The sequence below is a fragment of the Solanum stenotomum genome, chromosome 11 (genome assembly GCF_019186545.1).
Source record: "Solanum stenotomum isolate F172 chromosome 11, ASM1918654v1, whole genome shotgun sequence".
NCBI classification, from domain to species: domain Eukaryota; kingdom Viridiplantae; phylum Streptophyta; class Magnoliopsida; order Solanales; family Solanaceae; genus Solanum; species Solanum stenotomum.
Window position 1 is genome coordinate 31,920,035 of NC_064292.1, and position 21,279 is coordinate 31,941,313.

General features: G+C 37.3%; 1 protein-coding gene across 5 annotated transcripts in view; it reads left to right on the forward strand.

Annotated features, from left to right (window-relative positions):
- The window catches only part of LOC125844801 (uncharacterized), a 77,124-nt gene extending 66,475 nt beyond the window's left edge, over positions 1 to 10,649 (forward strand). For 2 of the 5 annotated variants that reach the window (XM_049524136.1, XM_049524137.1), the window contains exons 23-32: positions 34 to 141; positions 240 to 350; positions 1,650 to 1,813; positions 1,929 to 2,391; positions 3,526 to 3,633; positions 3,734 to 3,792; positions 4,592 to 4,991; positions 7,604 to 9,145; positions 9,743 to 9,950; positions 10,032 to 10,649. In XM_049524136.1, the coding sequence (XP_049380093.1) occupies positions 34 to 141; positions 240 to 350; positions 1,650 to 1,813; positions 1,929 to 2,391; positions 3,526 to 3,633; positions 3,734 to 3,792; positions 4,592 to 4,991; positions 7,604 to 9,145; positions 9,743 to 9,950; positions 10,032 to 10,132 (3,264 nt within the window). In that variant the 3' untranslated portion in view covers positions 10,133 to 10,649. The remainder of the gene's footprint in view (positions 1 to 33; positions 142 to 239; positions 351 to 1,649; positions 1,814 to 1,928; positions 2,392 to 3,525; positions 3,634 to 3,733; positions 3,793 to 4,591; positions 4,992 to 7,603; positions 9,146 to 9,742; positions 9,951 to 10,031) is intronic. The other 3 variants (XM_049524139.1, XM_049524140.1, XR_007444192.1) reach the window with 2 other exon arrangements.
- The last annotated feature ends 10,630 nt before the right edge of the window (positions 10,650 to 21,279 follow it).

Sequence of the window (21,279 nt, forward strand, 5' to 3'; positions counted from 1 at the left end):
TGTGCTAAATGCAAACATCTGCTGCCAATGCAGAAGATACAGGTTGGTGCAGCAAGACTGCTCTCCAGGTTATTTATTATTGGAGACGACTCACAATCATATGCACTTAGCAATGTATATTTCGGTCTGGATGACAAGCAGGTTTAGCTTTAAAATATCGGTATTATTTTTCTTAAGTTTATTATTTTGTGGAATAAATGTTAAGCTATTTTAACTGATCTCAACTAATGCATTTGCAGATATATAAATTTAAAAATACCATTTGTAGCATTCTTTGTCAAGAAAAAGTAGAAAGTGAGGATCTCATAATTGCTACTTTCAAGATGCTTACTTCTGCTGCACGCTATCAGGTAATTTGTCACTTGTTATTTTCTTTTTGAGCTCATAATCTGCTGCATTGCTGCCAGACCATGGGATCTCCTATATCTGAACGACCTATTGCCCAGGAGCATTTAAAGCTATTATCAAGCCTAAAGTCCTTGAGCCCTTGAGCTTCAAACTTGATCCAAGTTGATTTTTTTACCAAGGTCATGGGTAAAGTAGAAAATGATGAAGATGGAAGGCGTTGTGTTAGTTCAGTCCCAAATTTTACCTTGACATAGAAATATCCCGCCAATTATTTAAAGGAACGAAGGAAGGACAACTTGCTGTTATGACCATTTTGCCTCTAAATCAATTTTATTGTCATTAAAAAATGTTTTCATGACTATATTATGCATCTTTATTCAAAGCTTCTGCAACACTTGCTCAGGTTATCTTCAGTATTGTTTTGTTACAATGGGGTGAAAGTCAATAAATAGCTTCTTATACCCATTTTTACCTTAAGCAATCAAGTGGAGAATGTAAACTCCTTGTTCCACACAGCTGTAACTTATAATGTGTGTTTATACAAACCAGTCAATCGTCATTGTTAAGAACTCCCACATCGGAAAAGGGATGGGCAATTGGTCTCCTTATATGTACTTGGACATTCTTCATCCTATGAGCTTGCTTTTGAGGTTGAGTTAGGACCATTATCCATTTCTTTATATGGTATTAGAGCTAGACCCGATGTGGGCCACCAGTCCATGAATGTGCACGCACCGGACTGGACAGAGGAACCCCAGATAAAAAGAATATCCGGATCTGGACGTGGAGAGGGGGTGGGGGTTGATGAATGGATTCCTTGGCTCCTTATAAGGCTTGGGCCAAATAAGTTTCCAGGGACAGTTGTCTAGCATGGAGTTGCAGGAGCATAATTGCTGGTAACACTTTACAGTGTAGTTGCCTTCTCCCTGATTGCGCCATTTTATTCTATCTGTAGCAATAGGGTTCAGGTTTCCTTGCAGCAGATAAGTGTTGAGGTGTAGGAGCTCAAATAATTCCCACTCATAGAGATTCCTGTACTTCTTCATAGTGTGATGTTCCAATTAACCCATTTTCTCTATGCAGCAATAACAGCGATATCTCCTTTTCCCTTATCCAATGGCAACTCTCACAGTAACTGTTCCTATCATTTTAGATGTCACTAAAATGTATTTATTTGATTTTTTGTTACTGTTAGTGTCTAATCCCTTAATAGATTTAGTTTTAAGCGCTGAATTGGGTATGAAAAAGATCATAATCTTTGGCCCTTTCTGGTATTTAAATTGAAAACCATTCTTTCGTAGGCTTCTTTTCTTACCGCTGTGATCGCTTTGGAAGAAAATTCAATTTCTGAATCATGCAATGGTGACAATCATCCAGCCAACAATGATGCATTACAGTGCAATGCTGCAAACATATTAGATTGCATATGGATTTATGTTAAAAGATCTGATGATCTTGTGATGACGTAAGGTTTCTAGTCATTTTTGTTATGCCATAAATCATTTCATTATTCCTTGTGACGTTTAATTATTGAGGTACTCCATGATTTGATTTAAGAGTTCTTTTTTGGTTTCTTTCAGCAAATCACGTATAATGTGTAATGTGCTAAACTTCTTAAAAGCATTATGGCAAGGAGCTGCTCATTATACAAATCTTCTGAAGCAGCTGAGAAATTCAGACTTCTGGGAAAAGCTACTGATTTCTGCCGTGCTTTCCATAAGTAAGAAGAGTTGCCAATCTGATAGCACGACCGAATTGGAGCTCCAAAATCTGGCATACAGATATCAGTGTCAACATAATGTATTGGATGTGGTGGCCTGTGAAATGATCCTGCAGAAAAAGATTTTACATTCTGAGTTGGTCACAAAAGAATCTTCCAAATGTTTACATAACGGGTCAGATGGCTGTAAAGTAGCAACAGCTGAAAGTTCATGTTACCTGAAGGAAATTTTTGGAGCGTGGTGTGGGAGCTCATTGGATGCGGAGACTATCAAGACATTTGTTTCATTTGAGTATGATGATTCTGTAAAGCTGCGTGCAAGGGTGAGCTGTATTTCCTGGAACTCTTGTTTTCTATTCTGATTGTACGTAGTAACTAAGTCTCCACATTGGTTTATGTTAGCTTACATCATTGCTAGTTCTGACTTTCAGCTTCATGTTGATAATGCATGTGAATAATGACAGAGGCATTCTATTTCACTTTGCTATTTGTACCTTTGGATTGAAGTTGAATCCTTATAGTTGCTTAGATTTTAATCTAGGTCTTCATTTTCTTAACTAGAGTCTTGAGGAGGCGAAATAAATTAGTATAATTAAATAAGTTGCAACATAATGTGTTAGAGCTAGAATGTTTGAGTTAGTGTACCCATCAAGTTGCGACATGAAGTGTTAGAGGTGTTGAGTCTTCAATTTTATTTCACATTGGACTACATGTGTAATGTTTGACACAGGTAATATTTCACATGTGTATTTTTTTTTCTTTATCAAAAAAATAGATGTATCGTGTGCTCAACAAATTATCAAGTCAGCAATACGGCTTTCTCTCTTGTTTTCTCTAATGACACGAAATCCTATAAGATCTCAAGATCTTCAGATTCAACCTATTAAATGTTGCATGTGTTTTGTGAATTCAAATCTTTCTTTCTTTAAATAGTTTTATATCTGTCATCTCCCCGTTGTTTGTTCCCACGGTGTTTGCATGTGCTTGGATGGTGATGCCAGTGTGGCAGTTTTCGTCCGGGGATAGTTATATCTAGCGCACAGCCATTGAGGACGACGGATGCAGAGCGTGGTGGTTTGTTATGATATTATTGCAAGGAATGGGACTTGAGTCCCTCATCGGTTAAATGGGGAATTGATGTGGGGCTTATAGCCTTGGGCTCTCCCACCTTGATAACTAGCTTTTAGGGTGTGGTTCTCCTAAGGTTGTATCAGGCGCTTTTTCAATTCTCTAGGGAGTTTTCAATTTTTCATCTAAACTCCGCTTACTGTTCTTTTGATTTGTTTATTCTGAATTTGTTCTAAAAATATCACCTTCAGAGTGAATGGAGTTGTTCAAAACAGCTTATCTTTTTAATTGATATGAGGCTTTTTCAGTATTTTCTGGAAACCTTCTTATTGTCCCTTGGTAATACATCAAATGAGTATGCCTTAAATCATTAGTGATAGTACTTGCAGGTTGCTGCTGGTCTGTTTGCTGTGCGCATCATGTGTAAAGTAAAAGGTGGTGATAGAGGAAGTTTGTCTGTTTCACTTGTTGATAAAGTTACTAACCTGTGGCAAAAGGTTTTATTCCTTTTTCTTTTTGCAGCATTTCAAACGATCTTGCATTTCAAACAATCAGAGATACTTATTTTCTACATTATGTTTGTTTTCCCTTTTACAGTTGAGGAAGTTGCCAGCCTTTTCTGAGTTGATGGCTATTTATACGAAGCATGGTTACAGGTAAGTGCTTGATTTTTTCATGCCTTGTGAAAGTGAGACTGGTCCTGGAACTGGTTTGTCTGTTATTTACTACTCCCTCTGTCCCAATTTATATGAGTTAGTTTGACTTGACATGGAGTGTAAGAAAGAAGAAAAGACTTTTGAAACTTGTGGTCTAAAATAAGTCCTAGATATTTGTGTGGCTAGAGCCTAGAAATCATTTCATTAAGGGTAACATGAACATTTTAAAGTTAAATTGTTATTAATTATAGAAATGTGTCATTCTTTTTGGGACCGAGTAAAACGGAAAGTAAGTCATATAAAGTGGGACAGAGGGAGTAGTTCTCAGTTATTATATGATAGCGATATCCTGATCATAGTCTTATTTGACATGAGTAACTAATAGTGTGGGAAATTTATAGTAATTTGTTACTCAAGAGTTGAGGCAGAATGGACCAATTGTATTACTTTTTGTTGAGTAATAATTTAAATCAACGGGGCATGCATGTAATTATACAAAAAAAGGCAGTTGGGACGAAGCATTCTGCGTTCACGCAGGGTCCCCGGAAGGGCCACACCCCAAGGGGGTGTGATATAAGCAGCTGTTTTCCATGGCTCCAAATCTACAACATACAGGTCACATGGAAATAATTAACCGTTGCTCTAAGGCTCTCCTTCATGCGTGTGATTATACAACCCAAAAATATTTTAGAAGCAACTGAAATGCAAAATACCTTGTGTATCCAGTGGATCAATCTATTCTATAAGTTACACAAACTCAAGACTTATTCTTTCTTCTGTCTATTCTGTTTTCTTCCAGTGGAGGAAATGAACTGGACGACTTAATTCTCAATGATTTATTCTATCATCTGCAAGGAGAGCTTGAAGGTAGACATATTTCCCACATGCCATTCAAGGAGCTGTCACAATATCTGCTACAGTCAAATTTCTTGCAAACATATCAGCGCAAGCACCATGAGGACATTTTCCCTCAAACTGATGGTGTCTGCTTATATGACACTGACCGTCTGCAAGGGGACATGGCTATTGATTTGTGGGATCTTTCGGATTGGAAAGCATCCAAAGCGGTTGCAGAAATGCTGTTGCTCTCTTTGCAGAATGTGAATGTCATGGTGTCACTCACAACATCCAAGCTTTCAGCTTTAATAGCTTTGGCAACTACTTTCTCCATATCTGACAATGATAATGTGAGTTTTGCGGTCAGTTGCATTTGACTTCTTATGCAATCTTCTAATTTTGAGTTATTTAGGATTTTCAATTGTATGAACTTATTTCCTTAAAAAGCATCGGCAACAGTGTTATCTATGGTGATGCTGTGAGCTCCATTTTTAGTTGCATGTCCAGTTTCTACGTACTGTCTTCTAGATTTAAGTCATTACCTTAATGCATAACCTTTAAATCTTATAAGTCATTACATTGTGAAACTTTTTTGAATCGGGATACCATGGTTGGTGAAGCTTTGTCATTGATCAGATTATATATCAGAAGCATTATTGGTGTTTGATTTTTCAGATCGGCCTTGTGAAGATTGTTCCTGCTTTAGTTTGTATTTCATTACACCCAGTTTCTCTAGCATAAAGTATGCATAGCTTGCAACTGTGGTTGCAACTATGATTACTTTGAATTATTCATTGCGTTTTGTGTAGCACAGATAGGCATAGTAGTGTTGTAACCAAAACATTTTGAGAAGAGCGGCCCAAAAAGAATTGGACAAAAAGCTATTTATTTATGGTGTGGGGGTATGAAGATTAATAACTCTCAAGCAAAATATATAGAGGATATACCCATCAATTCATAAATTTGAATATAACGAAATATTTATTCAAGTTCAATATCATAAAAGAGCATCTAATAGCTCGAAATGCTAGAAAGCGTAAAACATGACACTAAACAGCCAAACCATTTTTTGATTAAGATTTGGGCACATAAAGGAATTCAAAGGGTTATTTCTTACAAGTTCTGTTCCATGAAGTGATCCAAATATTTTGTACCTACACTGCTTATCATCCTATTGACATTTAATGCAACTCAAATGGGCAGCCTAAAAGTTGGTGTTTGTGCTTCCTACGTTGCATTTGAAGATGACAGAAAAATTAAGGCCTTATTGCCTCATAATTTGATCAATATGCCTAGTCATGGAAAGAAATATTTGTGTAACTACTTAAAAGAATTTTGTCGCCTATTCGTTTATAATACATTTATTTTTCTTTTGAAAATTAGAAGCACTATAAGCACACAGTGAAGAATTCATTATGGGTCTTAGGACTAGCTAAAATCTGGTCACACATTGAATCATGGTCAGTAGGAAGTCTAGCAAGTGTAAGAACTAAAAAGAATGTCTACTTGTGCTCTTGTTGTTTTTCCACGTTCGTAGTGAATGGCATCAACGTTTCAAATTCCTCCATGACTGCCTGGACATGTCTGGAATGGGCAAAACAAGGGCATCAACTTGAAATCAATGGATAGCATAGGAGACTACATAATTGAGCATTAACCTTCTCCCATTGTTTTTTGGCTTTTGCATCTTCCTCACTAGCCTTTGTCTATTCATCTACCACACAAGCATTTTTCATTAAGTGGTCTTAGACACCTTGACCCTTGCACCATAACTCAACCGAAGAAGCCCAAGGTAAATAATTTGTGCTTCCCATTAATGGTTCTGAAGTGATCATAGGGATTGAACTTCTCATTCCTATATTCTTGGAGCCAAAAATATCAACCCCTAAAGACATATTGTGAAATTAGAATTTTGTAGCCAAAAATCTAGAGACATGTTGCCAAAATTTGAAAAAGATCGTTAGAATTTGATTAGAAAAAAAGGCAGGGGTCTCTGGAAAATTAGATCGGATTGCCAAATATTGGTTGGAATCAGGAAATAATTGTATGTGTTGCCTCAGATTGAAGTGTTGATCCTACTAGGAAAAGAAGAACTGTTGCAAAGTGGCCGGAACATAGCTCATGTACTGGTGCGTGGTCAGATCTTTGCCGGAAAAGTCGCATCTCTGAATGGCGTGTGAGATGTTTTTTTCACATGGGTCTGACTGGGTTTTTGTCGTCGGAGAGTGAGGGAGCTAGTGGTGGTGTTTGTTTTCACACAACACTAATGGAAATAGATGATGACACAAATCAGCCTTGACAGTAGCTGGAAATTGACACACAGTGACCTGTCTGATTGAGTTTTCTTCCTTGGAAGTTTCTCACCAATGCTCTGAATTCTGATACCATATGAGAAATATTGGATATTCATATTATTGAATTGTGTATCTACATTATTACACAAGACCCTATTTATAGACACTACAATACAATCTTTCACCAAGTAGCATATTATATACTATTACTATTCCTATTCTAACAAAAACCAATAACATTCCTAACCGAACAAACTAACTGATAAATGCTCCTACTTGAGGTCTTATGTTTTCTAGAAGTGTTTTATCTTAACTTATATGCCAATAGAAAATATAGAGAACTTTTAGTACTTTAATTTACATGGGTTTGATGCACTTGAGTCGAGGGTCTTTCGAAAACAGTGTCTCTGACTCCATGAGGTCATGGTAAGGTTTGCATACACTCTACCCTCCCCAGACCCCACTTGGTGAGATTTTACTGGGTATGTTGTTGTTTGTATAATATTTATTAAGAACTTAAATAAAGCAACACCATAAGTGAGGATTCATATAGCTGCACTCAACTTGTATTGAAGTGTAATTGTTGTATGTAAAAATGTAGCAACTGTAATTTTGTCCAAGAAAAGGGTAATTGTATATATTTGCTCTCTATGTTTGACATGGTTTCCTTGTTTATGCAGTCACTTGATAATGAGGTTAGAAGTGGCAGAAAAATTCCTGAAAAATCATTGTCATCTAGCATTGATAATATATGCCAGTCTCTCCACCGCACAATCGAGCTATTACCTCCTGTTTCTGATGCTAGCGAAGACATAGTTGATATTCTTGCAGCTCAAGCAGAGTTGCTTTTCCACTTTACCAGGTCTCTGAGTACACATTTATCTTTATCTACATGCCTTCTGATATTAAAAACTTCAGGTTATGGCCTCAAGGTGTTGTGTAACTGTAGGCCATTGGTTAATGGTGTTTTTTATCCAATGAAGATATTTTTGATGCTAGTTCTCTTTTCACTCAAATCAAGTTGGAGAGATTCTCGTCTTGGAGTACAAACAAAAATTGAGCATAATGAAGCCTTACCTGAGGCAGCTAATGTGAGCTTGGGGCTACTACCGCTGATTTGCAACTGTATTGAACTTAATGAACATTGCTCCCTCTCTGTGATTATTACCGATCAAATAATCAAAGGTTTTTCAACACCTGCTACTTGGTTCCCCATAATTCAAAAACATCTCCCAATGCAGCGTATTGTTCTTAAACTTCAAGATAAAAGCTCCTATTCAAACATTGGCATTATATTGAAGTTTCTTTTGACTATTGCACATGTGAAGGAAGGGGCTGAGATGCTTGTAAAAACTGGTTTCTTTGCATCGTTAAGTGTGTTGTTGGCTGACCTATCTAATGGTAGACCTCTCTCAGTAGTTGAGAGGGAGAGAAATCTGGCAAACACCTTTGAGAATAATGAAAGGGCTCAACCTATTTGGGGACTTAGCTTGGCTGTGGTTACAGCAATTATTAACTCTTTAGGAGAAAGTTCGATTTTCAATGTGGAACACGTGGTGACTTACTTCCTCTTGGAGAAGGCTGATCTAATTTCATATTATCTAAGTGCTCCGGATTTTCCACCAGATGATCATGATAAGAAAAGACTTCGGGCACTCAAACCACATACTTCATTGAGTGCACTTAGAGAGATTGAAAATACAGTTATGTTAATCTGTGTTCTGGCAAAGCATAGGAATACCTGGTCAAGGGCCATGAAAGAAATGGAGTCACAGTTGAGGGAAAGATGCATCCATTTATTGGCCTTTATTAGCTGCGGTACACCACGTCATGGGGAATCACCAGGAAGAGTTCCCCCCATCTTTTGTCATCCTACCCTTAGGGAGGAGTACGAGTGGCACAAAAAGCCATCATCTATCAGTAGCAAAAATGGCTGGTTTGCTTTTTCTGCTTATTGCTGCAGTCTAAATCCCAAATATTCATCTTTTTCGTCTAGAACTGCTACTTTGATCAAAGATCAACCAAATGAGCATGCTAACCTGACTTCGCAGACACACTTTTCAGATGCAATGTCTATTCAGATATACAGAATTACCTCTCTTCTCCTTAAGTTTTTGTGTCAACAAGCTGAAGATGCTGCTGCAAGGGCTGAAGAAGTGGGTTTTGTCGATCTTGCTCATTTTCCTGAGCTACCAATGCCTGATATCCTTCACTGCTTGCAGGTGAAACACATTTTTTGACTGCTTTATCTTCCTCTTTCCGTTCTTGATCTTTGGATGATTTATGCATTGAGCTTAAGTCCGTGTCAGTATTCCAATGTAGTTTGATGAACACAGCGGTTTGTATGTCCCTGACCTTATGGAGGCTTAAGATTGCAGGTTGACTTCCCAGGATTTTCTCAATCTAACCACCTGTCTTGTTTAAAGGGAAAATAAACAGAGCTAACAGAATGGATCAGTTTTACTTAATTGCTTCTGCAGTATTGAGCCTGTTGTCCTCAATATTTATGTGTCTCCCTGTTATAGTTTGTTAATTTTAACCTTTAATTTTTCTTTTGAGATTTTGGGCTACGTTAGTCACTTTTAATGGGGGCTCTTCCCTGAAACTCTTAAAGATGATCAATTTTTATTCTAAGGTGAATGTGAGGAATACAAGTTTTGTGCTGTAGGATGTAAAGGGAACTGCACCTAGTTTCCAACTCTGCATTCGTCAGCATTATTTTAAAAAAACTTCATGAGGATACTGCCATGTTACCTTCCTAGAAGATATTTTCTAGCAGTCTTATGACACTCATGTTATGTTTCACTCTGGGGTTGTAGGATCAAGGAATATGTATTGTCACTGAATTGTGCGAAGCCAACAAGTTGAAGCAGGTTACTTCTGAAATACAAGGGGTCTGTATTTTGCTGTTGCAAATTACTGTTATGGCATTGTACCTGGAATTTTGTGTGATCCAAATCTGTGGAATGAGACCTGTCCATGGACATGTTGAGGACTTCTCCAAGGAATTTTATGCTCTGACAAAAGGTAGTGTAATTATATGATTCTTTCTGCATGGTGTTTGTTATTTTTGATGGTTTCAATCTGTTACACTGTTGATTCTTGCAGCTATGGAAGGACATGCATTTTTGAAAGAATCTATGAACTCCTTGAAGCAAATGGTGTCTTTTGTGTATCCTGAATTATTGCAGGCAGAAGATGTAGTATGAAATTTAGGTTGTCTTTGAACCCTTGGGTAGGTGAATCTCATAATATTGTTGATAATCAATTATGGTGGGAAGGTCTTTTTGCCTCTTCATGTGCATTTTCTTGCTTCATATTATGTGAATCCTTTTGTCCCAAAAATGGTTACTGGGGCAGGAAAGTTGGGGTATAGGCTGCGATTGTTGACAATGATGCAGGGGTTATGATTTCAGTTTGATATTTGAGAGGCTCAAACCAATGTATGGGAAAGGAAAGAGTGGAAGTATCCCCCATCCTAGAGATAATTTTGTTAGGATACACTTGCTGAAGAACATTTTGCAGAAAACGATAGTATATGTATATTGCTAAAATTCAAGTGTAATGTTGGCATGTAGATCATAAGCACAGAGAAGAGGGGCTGCAGAAACCAGTCTAAGTATATCTTGACTTTGTATGGTTTGGTGTAGCTTCAATTGAATCTATATATTTATCTATATAATCCTGGAAATGAGGAAGATGACGTGACACTTTTCTTTGACCAAAGATTCTATTTATCTTTTTTTTTTTAATCTTTAGTGATTCATTTCATCTAATTCATTCATTTTAGAAGTAAGTAAAACGATATCAACAACCACTTCTTATAACTCCTATTAAAGGTTCCTTATGTCTATCATGATAATTCATCTATTTGTTTCTTCTAAATTCGTGTGAGCAGAAAAGCTTGTCGGTTAAGTTTTGATGAAAAGCTCTACAATTAGAAAAGTGTTGAGACAATTGATAAATGCATAAAAACGATTCCTTTTTTTGATTGACCCACTTCCTCTGCTGAGTTCGTATTTTATCCTCTTATTTTAATGCATTTTGCTTATTTTATTTCTCAAACTTGTCTTTTGCATCATGATTCCGATTTGTGACAGCTATTTATTATTTTTAAATGTTTTTTTTATAGAAAAATTATTGAAATTAATCCAGCAAAGTGCACTCATATTAGCTTCTGGAGCCGTTATTTATTTGTACCCACTGTTCAAGTCTGTTTGCAAGTTTACCCAATTCAAAAACAACTTTAAATATGTGAATAAAGTTGTTAAAATTTGTGTACAAATTTGCCAAACTTCAAAATATTTTTGTCAAAAGTGTTATTTTAAAGTTGGGGTAATGCATAACTACCCCTTAAATTATGATTGAAATTCTTGTTGCACACCTAACTTATAGGTATTCTTATCCCATAAAATATTTTAAAATGGAATAAGAACACCCCAAAAGTTGACATGGTAGAGAGAGAGTGCACACTCTCTTGAAGGCAAGTGAAGATCTAAAGAACTGAACATGTGTTCTTTTTTAATTGGTCTATTTACAATTAGTTAGTACACAATTTCTTTTACATATGTAATTATTTTTATTTCTTTTTTTGTAAAATATTTATTTTAATTTCTATCTCACTTTAATCTTTATTTTTTTCTCTTTCATTAATTTCTTTTCTTTTTTCTTTTAATTATTTTTAAAAAATTATGTGTATTTTTTAAAAAATAATTAACTAAAAATTGTTCTTTAATTTTTAATGTTTTATTTAATTTTCTTCACTTATTTGATATCCTTCAAAATTTGCTTATTTTAATACAATTTTTAAATTAAATTTGAAATTAAATCAAAAGAAAAGTCAAACAAAATAAAAGGAATAAACAAAATCAATAAAAGAAAAAGGAGAAAATATAATGAATGAAGTTAAATAAAATGAAGAAAAAAAGTTTAAATACAAGACAAATATTTTTTTCTTACATATATTGACTTAATTTAAATATAAGATAAAAAATAAGAAGCTTTTAAAACAAATAAAAGAAAAAACTAATTTTTTTTCTTAAAATAATTATACATGTGACGGGCGTGAGTTGTACAAACGCAATCAACTTACCTGGTTGAAGGTGTCACGTTAGTACAAGGTGTACAAAAATACAAAAAAATGAGTTCAATAGGAGGGTAATAGGATCCTAGTTAGGTTAAGGTATGTCGCTGGGATTTCGGTCATAATTTAATGATACTTATGCATTATCCTTTTAAAGTTCAAATATCAAACATTTTTGTTTGAATCCAAATTAGTTCAATAGTAGGGTAATAGGATTCTAGTTAGGTTAAAGTATGTCGCTGGGATTTTGGTCATGATACTTATGCATTATCTTTTTAAAATTCAAATATCAAACATTTTTGTTTGAAATTTTAAATGACTTGATATGACCATTTTTGATAGACATTTTGACTGACAAGGTCTAATTTACTATTAAAGTTTTGACCTTGGTGTCAAATTTTAGGTATAGCCTAGGACTCCTTTACAACTTAGACGTTTGAATGTAGAGTTTGTATGCTAACTTTGCTTAAAGAGTTGCTTGGTAGGGTGTACAAGAATATTATTGTATTTGATATGTTGTATGGGATAAGGCATAATCATTATTTTTATCAACTATTTGATATGTTGTATGGGATAAGGCATAAGCATTATTTTTATCAACAATTTGATATGTTGTATGAGATAAGAAACAAGTACCATCTCGAACTATACCCGAAGTTTCAGCGAAATACCTAGACTTAACTAGGGTCCTATAATCTTCTTAAACTCATTTATTTATATTTTTCGTGCTCTTTTTATACTGATGTGGAGTCAAGACCCAAGACTCAATTCAATTAGCATGGTGACATGACTCGCGCTGCCACACGTATAAATGTTTGTTTTAAATTTGTTTTAGAAAAAAGATCTTATTTTCTTTGTCTTGTCTAACACTTCGAAAGTGCCTGACTCAGTTAAAAGTGGAAAAGTGCAGAAAAGTTGCTGAAGTCTACAATTTTTTTCTTCCATCAGGGGTGTTCATGGCCCATGATAACACTAAAATTACTCTAAAAACAACTAGAAGAATAAAAGACCGTTAACAATAAAAATACCCAACAAGAGAGTTGGGGTCGAATTCCACAAGGAGTGATATAATGCAAGGAATTCTATTAGGAGATTAAGCAAGCAAACAAATTCATTGTAGTAATAAGAACAAGGTGGATGATTCCACAAAATTTACAAAAAAGATTTTGGTACCAATTATCACAATGAATCTAAAATTAGGAATTCAAACAAGTAAGAGACGATCAAGGGGTGTGGTTGGTATAGATGTCAAATAGGGGTACATGTGCATTCTCAATAATGCTTGACAAACATGGATACGTTGGGTAATCTTCAATGACATTAATCTTCTTTCAATCTCAAAGCATCATATCATAGAATCTCATTTCGGTCTCATCTATGTGAATCACAACTCAACCAAAATCTTACTAAAATCTCTTTTTTCGAACAGTTTTGGCAACTTGTTTTGAGCCATTAGAGAGTTGGAATTAAACAATAATTTTCAACATCCACTTTGATTTGAACCCTCAAATGTTAATTATAAGATTGTTCAAAAATACCAAAAATTAAGAATATTTCTCAAAGGGTAAAATACTAATTAAAATATCATCTAAATTGTTCTCTGAAAAATGATGAAAATTTTCATACATTCTCTCTCTCTCTCTCTCTCTCTCTCTTCTTTGGACTATTTATAGTTTCCCAAAAATTGGTCCAAAATTTCATGCGTGAGCAGTTCAGCTACATTAGTCGGGCTCGCCTAACACGTATGGTGGATAGCTGATTACCATTCTATTCGCCTATTAAGCTTTCATTTTACCTTAGAGATCTGTCACATTCGGCGATGGACGTGCTAGCTTTCCCATAACTTTGGTGAATCGTTGTCTCAATTTTAGTTCGCAAACCAGCCTTGAATATTTTAAATTGTGAAACTTGTCACATTGGGCGAGGTCTTGCAAATTGGGCCATTCGCCATTTTGGTTAGGCGACCATTGATGCTTCACGTGATCAAGACTCTTCTTCCAATTCTAAGAGCGTACGATCGTGAGTAGTAATATAACCCAATCGAATTGGTTGGGGTCGAGTCCCAAGGGAGTAGTTAACAATCGAGAATCAAATAGTAAAGTAAAACTAAGTTCTAATCAATCATAGCTATAAATATTAACGAATAAACACATACTAAATCTAATGGTGACACGAATGTCAATTATCAATGGGGTTTTTTGTATTGAACTAATCAACAAAAACAACAAAAATAACAAAAATATAATTATGTGAGATAGGGAGCGGGATTCTTGGGATGTGATAGGAATATGAGATAAAATAAACAATCAGGTAAATGTTATTGATAGTAAATCACTGAACATTTGTAACTAAGCTAGATTTTAGTGGGGATAAATTTTCTCTCGAACAATTTATCCCGAATCAACTCGGTTTCTCTCGAACACCGAGTTGCAGCAATTAAGCACAACTTTCGCCTTAGCCCATTCACTCTCTCGAGCTGAATGTGTGGGAGAAGGCCTAGGATTCATTCCCTCGAGCTGAACCCACGACGACCCAATAACCACAGGCTATCGATTTAGTAGTTTTGGTTTTAAAACCTCTCTCTTGAGCAAGCCAAAAATACGAAGATGATATCGTATTTACAACTACAACCCTATTAAGTTCAAATACAATTACTAAACGAAATCACATTTAAACAGCAAATAGACTATCAATGAGCAATACCCAACAATAAATTTAACCCATATACACAAAATCACACCCCAAAAATTGGGGTTTAAGCTAGACATGTAAAAAAGATATAAATCGATACCGATAAGTGTTTCCATCAAATGGATACGATAAATAAGGTCTTTAAACACGTCAAGGATGAAGATTGTTCAAGACCCACTTCCAATTTCTTGGAATTGAAAACCTTCAAAATCTCCAAAGCTCAAGAACAATGTCTCCCAAAAACTCTTAAAACTGAAAATGCCTAAGTCTCAGCTCAAGAATACTCTAAAATTCAGTAATAATTTGATACTAAGTTACAGATTTAAATAGGTATTTATAGTTTCCGAAAATTTGTGTTGCGAAGGACCACTCGACGCAATTATTCGGGATCGCCAAAACACTCGGCGATCCGCCCTTTGGTTTGGTTCATCGCCTTTCTGCTTTTGCCTTCAACATATTCGCGTTTTGAATCATTGGGAGATATGGTGCTGCTTCGTGGAACTGTTCGGCGACGCGCTGACTGCTCCCTTTCATCGCCGACTTGATCTTTTCCTTCAGGGCTCAACACATTGGAACATTAGGCGAGAGTAAGGCCATTCGGCGACTCGCCTAATGCATTAGGCGATCCTCGGGCCTTCATTTCTCTGTTCTTTTAGCCTCTTTGTTCCTTTTTTGCTTGATAGCGTCCATGCTTTGTCTCTCAATTCAAATTCCTGAAACTTAAGGATTTACATTAGTTTTTGAGACAAAATATGCATTTGAGGACACTAAATCTATCAAAATATAGCCCTAAATGAGTCCAAATTGCGGATTCATCAACACCCCCCAACTTAAACTTTTGCTTGTCCACGAGTAAAACTCAAGTTCAACAGTTCAAAAGGATGTCTCAAACAGTGCTACACAAGATTCAATCATGAGAATACATAACAAGACTCAACTTACTCATGCAAGGATCAATTGTGTACTCAAAGACTCAAATTGTGACACACCATTACCAAATATTCTCAAGCTCACAATACTTGCTTCAAATAAAAGTTTAAGCTTAACGAAAGTGTTCAAATGCCCTCACAAAAAGAATGATTCTATTTTCACACACAATGGTTTAATCATTTAAAGTTCCGGAATCAAATGCAACGCTCACACTCACAAAGATGAACAAAATGCATGCGTTCACCCATAGGCTTGCCCGTATTTTCCAACTGACAATTGCTTCAGCTTACTCAAGATCAAAAAGGTTTTTTCAAGGCTTGTAATGGGGCTGAGTGCAAATGTATGGTCATTTAAGCTCAGTGATTTTTATCCTCATGAAATGTGGTGCTTACAACACTTCCTTTCCTTCTCCTTATCGAGTTTGTTCATGCTCACAAGTCATCCCATTATTCACTTTCCATGGTTTGTTGGAAACCCCATTTTTTTTTTGCATACTTTGTTCCACAACTTTTTCTTTTTCTTTTTCATTCTTTTCTTCTTTTTCATATCCCTTTTTTTTTTTGTATGGAGGGGTTCCATTTTTCTCAACACATGGATAGAAGGGAATTTTCTTGCACTTCTTGACTTACCTTCTCTTTTCACAACACCCCCAACTTAGGCTTTTGGCCTAAGTTGGATATTCAATCAACCACAAATCAAGAGGATTCTAGGTAGTGGATTAAGAAATGTCATGTTTTCATCAAGTTTCTTCCAAAGAAGGGTAAGGCTCAAGGGGTGTTCAAAAGAGGTTCACACACTCACAAGGTAGGCCACAAAAGAGGTATATGTCAAATTGTTTCACACTTTTCAAAGTTGCCTAAGATCATATCATGAGATCACATCACTTCGCCAACCGGACCAATGGGGCAAATTCTAGGTGTTATCATGCATGGTTCACAGTAAGCTCATCACACAAGACATCGACACTATAGTCAAACAAGACTCCACACTTTCGCTAGTGTGCAATGTTCATCACAAGAGAATCGATTTGATACATGGCTAATCACAACGAGATGCAAAAAGTTCACATATTGTCTATGCAACTTCATTTGGTCTCATCATAGCCGCACATTCATGTTTGTTCGATTATGAGCACTATTTAAGTCATCGGTATTGGTCAAAACTGGACTCAAATTTGCCAAAGAACACCCACATTCAACTAAATATAAGAGGTGGTGAAATTTTTTAGAAGGGTCAAAATCATTTACAATTAAACCAAAAGGAGCTACAAGCTCAAACATCAACAAAAAGCAGTGTATAACACAAGTTTTAAGCATAATGACCCAAATATATGATTAAAATATCAATCGCAAAAGAGAGGTGGGCCTCACCCCACCACAAATAAAAGTATTTGTCCTCAAATGCAAAAAATTTTATCCAAAATTTAAAATAAAGTAAGAGAGAGAGGGAGGTAAAGAGGGGATCCTATCTAAGAAGTAGCTCCATCTATCTAGGCATCAGTGCCCGGAGTCACCTCAGAAGGGCCAGCTCCACTAGAGGTCGCTAAAGGTGTATCTGCTAGGGAAGCCTATACAACAACATTTACCATAGCTCCCTCAGCCTCCGCAACGTCAGGAAAGTCTATAAATATGCTCTCCTCCCATATCGCTATCTGCTCCTTATCTGTGTTTGCATTTGACTCATCATCTGCTATTTCATCCCTATGTACATCTCTGGTGGTAGCCGGAGGTATCTCTGAAGTCTCAAGAGCTTCCAAGTCATCTACAACCCTTATTAATGAATTGAAGTCGGTAGACTTCAGATAGTCTACGTCCTTCCACAATTCTGCTACCTCAACTTTCAAATCTGGAATATCAGAGGTTCCCCCCTGCCTGCTTTCACAAGCTTCAACTCTCGTAATGAGAGTGTTGATAGAAGTCTGCTGAGGGGTCAGTGCAACTAGAATCGCAACCTCAATCATCAAGGGGGCAGACCTCTCTGATCGGGTGGCCCTCACGTCAGATGACTGGGCCTGATTCCCCATCTTCAGGATCATTTCCTGAGTGATCTTGGTTTGCTGGGAGGAAGATGAGGTGCCTGGAGACTGAGAAGATAAGGAAGGGACAGAAGTACCTGAAGGCCGGAGTAGGCAAAGATGCCTCTGCAGGTATAGAATCGACATCCAGCTCTGGAGAAGTATCTGTCGGTGCTGCTCTCCTCCTGTCAGCCTCCTCTCTAGTGTACTCGGCCTCAATACGCCGGATATCAATGAAGGATGACGGGGTAATCTCAATGTCTCTGGCAGCATCCCGAGGCACTTTAGCACACCTGCATAGTTCTGTGATCAGTACTGGGAAGAGCAAAGAGGTCTGCTTCTGATTGGCCCTCATGGCTATCTCTTGTTCTATGATAAGGCCAAAGTTGAGCCACCTATTTGATAATATAGACCTTAAGCAGGCTTCTTTTGCATGTCGGAGTATAGATTCATTCTTTGAAGGCATAATTGAGCAACTGATGAATCCGAACTAATAACAGGCAGCTACATTCAAATCCTCCTTTTCGATCTCGACTCCGGCCTCAATCCACCTAGGAATGGTATCAGTAATAAAAGGAGCAAGCCAACCCTTTAGATCCTCCAGAGTTTGTGTCGTAGGCAGACCTTCATATGAGAGTGCAAACTCTAGAAGCTTATATAATGCAACATTAATGCACTCCTCACTGCAGCTCACCTTTACACCTCGAACACTGACCGACTTAACTGGTCTGAACTCGTTAGCCTTCTTTTTTCTCTTGGGCACTAGTTCACCATATAATGTGTAGAACTCATGGACCCATGAAGGAATATATGGACCTCGGGGCCTTGTGAAAATCCGGAACTGGTGCCACTATAATAGTTCTGCTACACTGGAGTACTTGCCCTCCAAAACCTTTATAGATAATAGCTTCTCCTCGAGGATGGTTCGCAAACCATCTCCTTTCAGCCTGTAGAGGAGTCTAGGTGGAGGAACAACTGGTGGCACAAGAGCCACAGGAGGTGCCGAAGTTGGCACTGATTCTGCTGGTGTAGATGTATGAGGGACTCTGTTGGACGCGGTGTGAGATCTAGCCCGGAGCTCAAACTGCTGGGACTGGAGAAGCTGGTCATCATTAGGCTCAAATAGAGCAGCCTGGGATCTAGCAATGGCCATGTCAGACATGGGCCTCTTTCCCTTTCCTTTGTCACCTGGTGGAGGTTCTTGCCTTCCTCTTTTTGGAGGATTTAATTCCCCTTCGTTGATTGTGACACCCCGTACTTTTTTTCGAGGTTGCTCATCTATGTTTGTCCTTGTCATGCCTGCAAATTTTTTAGAAAAAGTTAGGAAAGACTTAATCAACTTCATAGAGAAGTAGTTGCAGAAGGATTCATCGAGATACTTGGCGAGTCGCCAAATCGCTTCGGCGAGCTGAATCGGGTTCGCCGAAAGGGTTGGCTCCAAATATTATGGTAGGTTGGCAATGTAAAAGGTCTTTTGGCAAATTGCCGATATCATTCGGCGAGCAATGGATAGCTCGCCGGAAGTTACAGTGCAACAAGGGTGAAACAAGAGACGTTTGGTGAGTCACCGAGTACCTTTGGCAACCTCAGGCTTCTCGCTGAAAGTTACAGAGGCAAACATCAAGTTTAGCATAAAATCAAAGGCAAGATGAGGGCATTAGGCGAACCGCCAAGTGGTTCGGCGAGCTCGACCCAGCTCGCCAAACGACCCAAGATGCCTATTTTCAACCCATACTCTCGAATTCAACCCCGCAACCCCCGAAAACATAATCAAACCATGCACTACTCAAATTAAAGTAAGACCCATAGCACCCATTTCCCCAGAATACTCAGACTTCTCCCGGTTTTGCCAATTTTAGCCAATCTACGATTTTTTTCTTTAAGACCTAAGGCACCCTTTCTATCATCAGGAAAATTATGCTGCTTGGCACAAATACGGGCTATTCAGACTTCACCCAAACAAACTAAACAGTATGCAAGGATAACCCCACAAAATTTACTCAATTTTAAAACACGAAAATACAGGATTTCACATCGACAATGCACTACAGGCAAGATTAAGAGATACAACGGGCAATCAAATATTCTAATTAAATGAGAGAGGCCTAGCGCACAACATATGATAAGATCATTTGCAAATGATTACAAATTTGATAAAAATAAATTTGGGGTTCGGAAAACCAACCTTTTACGCCAATTAAAATAATATTGAGATGCTAGGCGGCAATGTAATCCTCTCTGAACACAAATCAACAACTAAAATACGATGGAAAAACAAGAAAAATATAGAATACTATGCTGGTGTGAGTTTGAGAGGATTAAAAAGTGAGGGAAAGTGAAAGAGTTGGAAGTTTAAACCATTAGCCCTTATTAAAGACCGTCCAGTTCATGCCCATTCAGCGACGTTAGTCGTGATCGCCAACTCACTCGGCGACACGCAGAATGATCACTTACCTCTCTGAGTTTTATAGGACCTCCAGTTATATTGAGAGTCCAAACGGCGGGCTAGATCGGTATCGCTGACAAGGTCGGTGATTTGCCAATAATTTCAATGGTTCACCGAGTTTTACCGACTCTCATTTGAATTTGTCTTGAGTCTAACGGCGGTCTAGGTCGGGATCGCCGACCTCGTTGGAGATACGCCGAATGGACCTTTAGTTCGCCAATTCTGCATTTTCAACACTTTTCTCACTTAACCTGCACAATCAACACACCCTTATTCTAGAATAACAATTTAAAGCGATAATACCTTGGGTTGCCTCCCAAGAAGCGCCTTAGTTAACGTTGTGGAACGATGCAAGTCCTTACTCAAACTCCATTATTGGGGTTGGCCCTAGTGTCACTAGGTAACCCTAATTGCTCATTTGGGTGGAGATGAGGCACTACATGACTCATGAGTGTTTCGATCAGCTGGATAGATCTAGAGTAAGAGCCAATCATTTGATTTAACACTTCAATATTCTCCTTCATCTCTTCCAGCACTCTATCTTGCTCACTTATCTTTTGAAGAATGATTAGTAGTGTGTCCTCGACACGAATCTTCTCACGGTCTCTAGACTTTCTTAGCTCATGAGGGGGTGTGTACCTCCCGTTGCTTTTGCACTGGACTTCTACCTTTGATATTTTGGTGGCCAAATCGTCCAGCTGAGTTACCAATGCAGTTAACTTGAAGTCCCTCTCGACTACTTCATTTGTCTCAGGTAATTGGCCACCATTTGTATCAGCCATGCTCAAAGTATTTGCTTACAATAGCAATACAAAGAAAAACAAAACAAAAAATAAAGTAAGTATCATGATAACTAATAAGAACAATAATGCTACTTAACTATAAATTCTCAACTAACACCACTACCTGACAGCGGCGCCATTTTGATGCTTCACGTGATCAAGACTCTTCTTCCAATTCTAAGAGCGTACGATCGTGAGTAGTAATATAACCTAACCAAATGGGTTGGGGTCGAGTCCCAAGAGAGCAGTTAACAATCGAGAATCAAATAGTAAAGTAAAACTAAGTTCTAATCAATCATAGCTATAAATATTAACGAATAAAAACATACTAAATCTAATGGTGACACGAATGTCAATTATCAATGGGGGGCATTGTATTCAACTAATAAAAAAAACAACAAAAATATAAA